The sequence below is a fragment of the Haemaphysalis longicornis genome, unplaced genomic scaffold (genome assembly GCF_048455015.1).
Source record: "Haemaphysalis longicornis isolate Haplotype H1 unplaced genomic scaffold, Haemaphysalis longicornis Haplotype H1 scaffold_6, whole genome shotgun sequence".
Classification (NCBI taxonomy): domain Eukaryota; kingdom Metazoa; phylum Arthropoda; class Arachnida; order Ixodida; family Ixodidae; genus Haemaphysalis; species Haemaphysalis longicornis.
The window spans coordinates 47,033,734-47,040,114 of NW_027526407.1; the positions used below are offsets into that span (position 1 = coordinate 47,033,734).

Below are 6,381 nucleotides of genomic sequence, written 5' to 3' on the forward strand. Positions count from 1 at the left end.
ATCTTCTGCATGGCCGTGGTGGCCAGCTGTGCCCTGGCTTGGAGCTCTCTGGCGGCCCGGCGGAAGTTGACGTGGTGGTGCAGTGTGAGCCCACGGTAGCGCACACTGATCTCCCAGCCGAGCTACTCGGCGTCGATTTGCAGGCGCCTGGCCCTGCGTGGGTCTGGGCGTCCGGGGGCACCAGCATCGCATCCGTTTTGCTGGCCGACATCTGCAGGCCGAAGTTACGGCCAGCTTGGCCCGCACCGCGTCCGGAGCTTCCTGCAGCGGCTGCACGACTCCTCGGCAGCCCGCATTGGGGCCGAGCGCGGAAAGGGCCTCGTCGTCGATGTACACAGACATGTAAGTCGGGATCCATTTGAAGGTGATCAAGGGAGCATCGTTTAGCGGGTCTTTCAACTTACACAGCGGCTGTTTTCAGAACTTTTGATATACAGGTAGCAGTGCTTTCTTCCCCTCATTGGCTCTTTCATGATACAACCCTGATACAAGTAGTAACATGGCGCTGCAGCTTGTTTATTTGCCACCCGAGCGATCACCTTCAAATTGATTCCGCCTGTACACCATGTGTGCCCCTCCTCTGGGCAGGCAGTCGGACGGTTGCGCCACGACCATGTTGAAGAGGAAGGGACTGACCACTGAGCCCTGTGGGGTGTCTACGTACGCTGGTAGAGGTGCCGACAGGGCGTTGCCCACTTGCACCTGTGCTGTGCGGCCCGTCAGGAACACCTTGACGAATCCCCGCAGCTTGCCCGCAATGCCGGCATCCTCCGTGGACAGTGAGACGGTGGGGGGCTGCAGGATATCGAAGGCACCCTTGACGTCAAGAAGCACCAGGGCCGCCACCTTCCTCGTAGCCCGGGCGTGCTGCAGTGCCGCCACCACTTCGGCAATGGAGTCCGTCGCAGCCCGGTGCCGCAGGAACCCCGCGAGCTGCTCCGCTATGCGTTCTTCTCCCGCAGTGATGGCCTCCATTCTGCACAGGGCCACCCGCTCCAGCAGCTTGCAGCCGCAAGAGGTGAGCGCCACGGTGCGGTAGGCCGTGACTGCCCCAAAGCCCCGGTCTGACTTAGGAAGGAGCTTCAGGATGGCCAGGTGGCAGTCGCCCCGTCTCCCAGATGCGATTGTAGGCTGCCAGGAGCCGCGCGAACCCCACCTCGTCCAGATTGCGAAGCATCTGGTAGGTGAGGCCATCGGTTCCTGGCGTCGACTTGCGCTCGCAGCTGCGCAGGGCCCCGCGGTGTTCCGCCTCCGTGATGGGGGCGTCGTTGAGCGGGTGGCGTCCCTCAGGCTCCTCTAGCGCAGCAGCCACAGGCCCAGCCCCAGCCTGATGTGTCGCAGGAAGTGCTCCGCAAAGAGCTCGGCAAGCTCCTCGTAGCTGGCTTGCTACCTGATGGCCGGAGCGGCCAGGGGGTTGTGGCTTCCACGGGGCCTGAGGACCGACTGGAAAATGCCCCAGAGGCGGCGGCAGCGATAGTCAGCCTGCGAGCTGACGCACAGCTCGGCCCGTCGCTGCCTGCTGAGGCGGTTGGCGTGCCGTCGCCAGGTTGACTTGTTACCTGCTTTTTGAACACATTAACCCGGTTAAGGCTCCTTAACTCGGTCAAAGCTTTTTCTGTGGAAACCCAAATCCCTAAAATATAGCATTTACAAATCATTTCCTGCTTGTTCTAAATAATTAGACCGCGAAAAGCACGACACAGAAGTACGACGGCAAGCGCTCATTCCCATCTGTTGACAGTGTTTAACAGGATGGAAGGTTGGGCGATTTGGTGTTGATCCATCTTGAAAACAGGCACGGAAAAGACGTTGACCCAGAAAAGAAATACACAGGACGACGCGCTGTGAGTTTCTTTTCTTGGTCCTTTTCCGCGCCTGTTTTCAAGATGTTGGCAGTGATTGCTCTGTTTTTTTTTTTAGAACGAGCATGCCCCAACTTGACCAACAGCCTCTTTTACCGACATTTCCTGCCCGTCTGCTTCCTTCAATATTTCGCCAGATTTTAACACCCCAGGTTCAAAAAACTACAAAGCCTGGAAACAAAACTGAGTCGATCCTAGCTTCTTGGCCAATTCCCTACTATGAAGGAATGAGGGTTTTTAACGTTACCGGAGCTCACAACCATGAACTTCCCGATTCAGAAACGAAACCGAAGCTGTTGTAAACTGTTTGCGAGTGGTCCTATATGGTAAGTAAACTATACAACACGACCTAAACCAACGTGCGCAAAGGCGATAAAACTACACAAAATCATGAAATAGCTTTCCAAACAGGCACTGTTTGATAGGAGTGCGAGCTTGACGTTTGAAAATCATCTTCTGAATCACCCTTCGTGCCCTGATAACAAAAACCACACCCTGATGAAAAGTATTTTTTGTTATTGTTGCGCCTTTAGGTATGAACGACCAGCACGCCGCCTTCTTTGGTAGCAGTGTTGCGCGATGACCACGCCCCTTTTCCACACCCAGGTGATGAAAATGCGTGTGAAAAATTACGTTTTTGTTGCACAAATAAGGAACGAACGGATTTTGAAAGGGCACGCATTTTGCTCAGCTAACTCCAAATAGCTCTCCTTGTTCCGGAAATGCTCGGGAAACTATAAAAAAGGGGCTCCCAAGGTATCGTTCAAATTGAGCTATTTTGAACAGGCGCAATAACGAAAGAGTTTATGCTTGCAAGAAAGTTCCGCACGAAAGTTCCTTCAAAACTGCCCTTTCTTCTTCTCTTCATGACATTTAGCATTGTATAAACACTTTTGACGACTCTTTTCATTCGGTAATTCCCCTTGTTGTTCCTTTGTGTACTGCTCTACTTGTATTTTATTGTTGTCAAAGTAGCTGCTTTGATCTTTTTGCATTTTCTGTATGTACTTACTCACAGGAGGTCCCCTTACAGCCTAGTGCTATGGGACCTCCTTCTGTATATTCACTTATGTACACAGTTTATGAACGCACAATAAACATTATTCTTATTCTTATTCTTATTCTAATAAAGTGGGTAATTTCATTTTTTTTTGCCGTTATCAACAATGGGTCCTTGTATCAAAATGTACACGGACCATCTTAACGCCCTGCTTCGGACCATACATAAAGGAGGGGCTTAGTGAACTACCTTTACTTTATGTTGGGGCGGTAGTTTTAAAAACACAATATGTTATGGAACCTTGTGTACTGTCACTGCCTTCAAATGAGTCTTTCAGTTATAACGCCCCGTAGAAATTAACGTCACAACACAACACGGTGAGCGTAAGTACAACACTTCGTTCAGTTCACATCTTTAGTCTAAACTTTAAACGATCAAAGGGCCCGCCCTAGAGCACTCATTGTCAATCACAAGTGCGAAATACTCGTGAAGACATAAGTTCGCGATGAAAGAGAAATTCCTCTGGGAGGCCACACCTCACTCTGCGGATGGTAAATAACTTTGTCGCAACTGCTTACAATACATTAATTTACCAAGACTAAACCATCTTGAGCTACTTCATTTTTACAGGGTATCATCGTCGGAAAATGTTGACGTTTGATACACATAAGGGAGTCAACGGTGAGAGCGTAGGTGTGTGAGGAGGGCACGCTACAACCAAATTATGGGCAGCCTTGCTAGTTAATTATTACTGTTTTAATATTTACTCTGTCAGCGATCGCTATACAATTGGACCATGGAGACAAATGACAAGCTTGTTTCACTCGAAAGACTTCCCTTTGGTATCCTCCTCAGGTTAATAAAGGGACTTTACCCGAATTGACGCAAGAAATGTTGAACATTCAAATTTCGCGCTTCACGGCGTAAGCAGTGACGCAATAGACTGAAGCCTTACAACAGCCTTCACTGTATTCCTGCACGTTAGTTGCACTTGATACGCATCTAACGTAGAGGGTGCGCAAAGGTGCTCCTTGCAATTCTCAACCGGAAGCTCTCGGCTACTTTCGTTAGCCCATGGATAAAAGCACCCCTTCCGAACCCACTCGCCTCTATAATGGTTCGTCAATTGAGGGTACTTGTAAATAAAAAGACCTCACTAACGAAAATTCACCAAGAACATTTATTACCTGTAGTAAGGGGGAATGGGAGACCTTGCTTCATGAAGAAAACCCCGACATCCAGAAGTGGGCCTCCCAGAAGGGCCGAAGACGCCGCCAGGAGCTAAGGCACCTTGGCTGTCGTCTAGGATGCCACAGGCATAAAAAGCCCTCCCCTTTGGACCAAATAAAGGTATTTCCTCTTCCCCCTTCCGCATTACAACGGTTGAAGAGCGGCATACGTACAGGCTCACTAACATGGAGAGAAAGCTTGGTTCAAATGTGGCCAGCGAGCCACGTGCAGCCCTTGGCCTTCCGCCACCCGGCCCTCCACACTCATAATAAACAAGTTACTGCCAAAGTATCCTCCTGCGCATAAGCGCTATGCCAGAGGAATGTTGAGATACTATGAACGCAGCTTGTCTTAAGCTAGGACGATGATAAAAATTAACTTTTGTTTGTGTAGAGGTGCTGGTGTTAGGGCGGAAATTGTAAAGAATACTTCTGGCCAAGGCATCCAGGGCTAGGGAAGCCACCCACCTTGGATGACCGAAAACCATGCCCCGTGCCACTACTCCAAAGCCAGAACAATTTGTTAGAGTGAATTCCGGCCTGTCCTCGCCGCAACAAGTAAAAACTGCCACACGCCGATAACTCATATTTCTTGCTTATTTGATAAACGCAAAGCCCATTTCCCTACAAAGAGCGGGCTGAAACAATGCCAATTCAGGGACAAGGGCTCCACGGATCTTATTCACAGAATATAAATGCATGCTTAGGGAATACAGACTAGAAATGACCACGGTGTCTGGCAGGTAACGAACCGGACTTTGTTGAAGTAAGTAGGCCACGGAAAGACACAAAGCGTTTAATAAGTGCATCCTTGCCGTATTTGCTAAGGAGTAGGCAAAATTCTTCCACATTTCTTACCGGAACCTCAAAAAGGCGCTTATGAAAATGTGGCGAAAAAATAGTTACTGTTTAGCTCTTCTAACCCTTGTTATTACTAACGCAAGGACTGTTTGCATGCGGTCGATCTGCATCTTCTAGATGACTGGACTCAGCCTGTCTCTTGCGCTGAAGCGGACGCACAAATTGCGCATCCACAGCGCCGTCCATGACACATTGAGGGAGCAAGCGCGGGCGAAGCAGCCGTCAATCCCTCGCCCACACACGTGGAACTGCGAGGCTCGGATAAAGCGCAGCTGCGAAGCCTCTCCGCAGCGGATCACGTGGTGGTGGCGTGACGTCACACCTGCCGCACTTGCGCCCCGGCGACTCAACGCCACTGCGACGAGATGAATGACCTTGCGAGACATCGCATAGCAGACTTTTCGATTTAAAAGGCTGCAATATGTGAGCACTACTATTTTTTTTTCAACTCTAACTGTTGCTATAACCAGAGTCCTTCAATGCTTTACTGCTCACGAAACTTCGGCGCTCGTTTCATATAGGGACCGCGCGCGCCACTACAGGCGCCACCGCCGCACGAAGGTCATCCAGCCGCCGCGCGTGCGGCGTATTGGCCAGCTCTTGGCGTGCAAACGCTTGCTGCTTTTGGTGTCTGCGCGCTGATTAAGTGTTTTTCTTTTGTAGTAGTTAGCGACGAATAGTTCAGTCATTGTGTATATCACCTGCCTTCAATGGGGTTTTATTTTACGAAGTAAATTACCGTAGACTTCGGCCGCGAGCGGCAACGGCTTCTGTGTGCTCTGGCACAAGCGCTGCGCCGTCTTGTTTACGGATTTTAAAATCTATTTTGCTTCTTTTCTTAAAGCAAAGTTGTAATTACCACATATACGGTAGCTGTGTAGTCACGGACTGCTGCGGGCCTATCGATAATACAATTAAAAAAAAACTCAAAGAAACCAAGTACGAGTCGTTCAGACTACGCTTAATGAATCCGTTGATTGCTCTGGAATGCACAGAACGCTAAAAGAGGTAGCCCAATAGTATTGTCGTTTCTATGAGTGGGTACATACTTGAGAACATCTAAAAACGCTGAAGAAACACGAAGGATCAAAACACGAAGAGATATATGTTACACCATATGTCTTTCTGCATCCACGCTTTGCAATACTTGCAAAAACAGGAAGCGAAAAAGACAAAAGAGCGTGGTCCAGCGTACAAAAATTTATTTTTTCGCGCTGCGATGTGCAGCACACGGAGGAAACAATGTTTCCGCGTAGCCAAGAACGAAGCAAAGCTTTTCTGAACGCAGCCAGCTAGCGATCTCCTGTACTACAAAAGACTAGAATGAAACACAAATGTCGAAGAAGCAGTCCGCAGTGTGACGTGCACAGATGAACGTCGATAAAGTGAGTTGCGCGGCGTCTGCTATGCATGCATTACTCTCGGAACG

The 6,381-nt window shown here is 49.6% G+C and overlaps 1 protein-coding gene across 1 annotated transcript; it reads right to left on the reverse strand.

Annotated features, from left to right (window-relative positions):
* Positions 1–516: 516 nt before the first annotated feature.
* Positions 517–5,338, reverse strand: LOC144142992 (uncharacterized). Its single transcript, XM_077674818.1, has 3 exons — positions 5,195–5,338; positions 1,157–1,327; positions 517–1,068 (listed from the first exon to the last, which is right to left on the reverse strand). The coding sequence occupies exons 1-3, from the start codon at positions 5,336–5,338 to the stop codon at positions 517–519; spliced, it is 867 nt and encodes a 288-aa protein (XP_077530944.1).
* Between the last annotated feature and the right edge of the window lie 1,043 nt (positions 5,339–6,381).

Bases quoted from the DNA above. Each gene is read 5' to 3' on its own strand.
- LOC144142992 (XM_077674818.1), bottom strand. From the start codon at position 5,338: ATGTCTCGCAAGGTCATTCATCTCGTCGCAGTGGCGTTGAGTCGCCGG. The intron at 1,328-5,194 runs GTGTGTGGGCGA...GCGACACATCAG, and splicing joins TCCGAGCCTCGCAGTTCCAC to GCTGGGGCTGGGCCTGTGGC. The intron at 1,069-1,156 runs GTGGGGTTCGCG...CTCCTTCCTAAG, and splicing joins TGCTTCGCAATCTGGACGAG to TCAGACCGGGGCTTTGGGGC.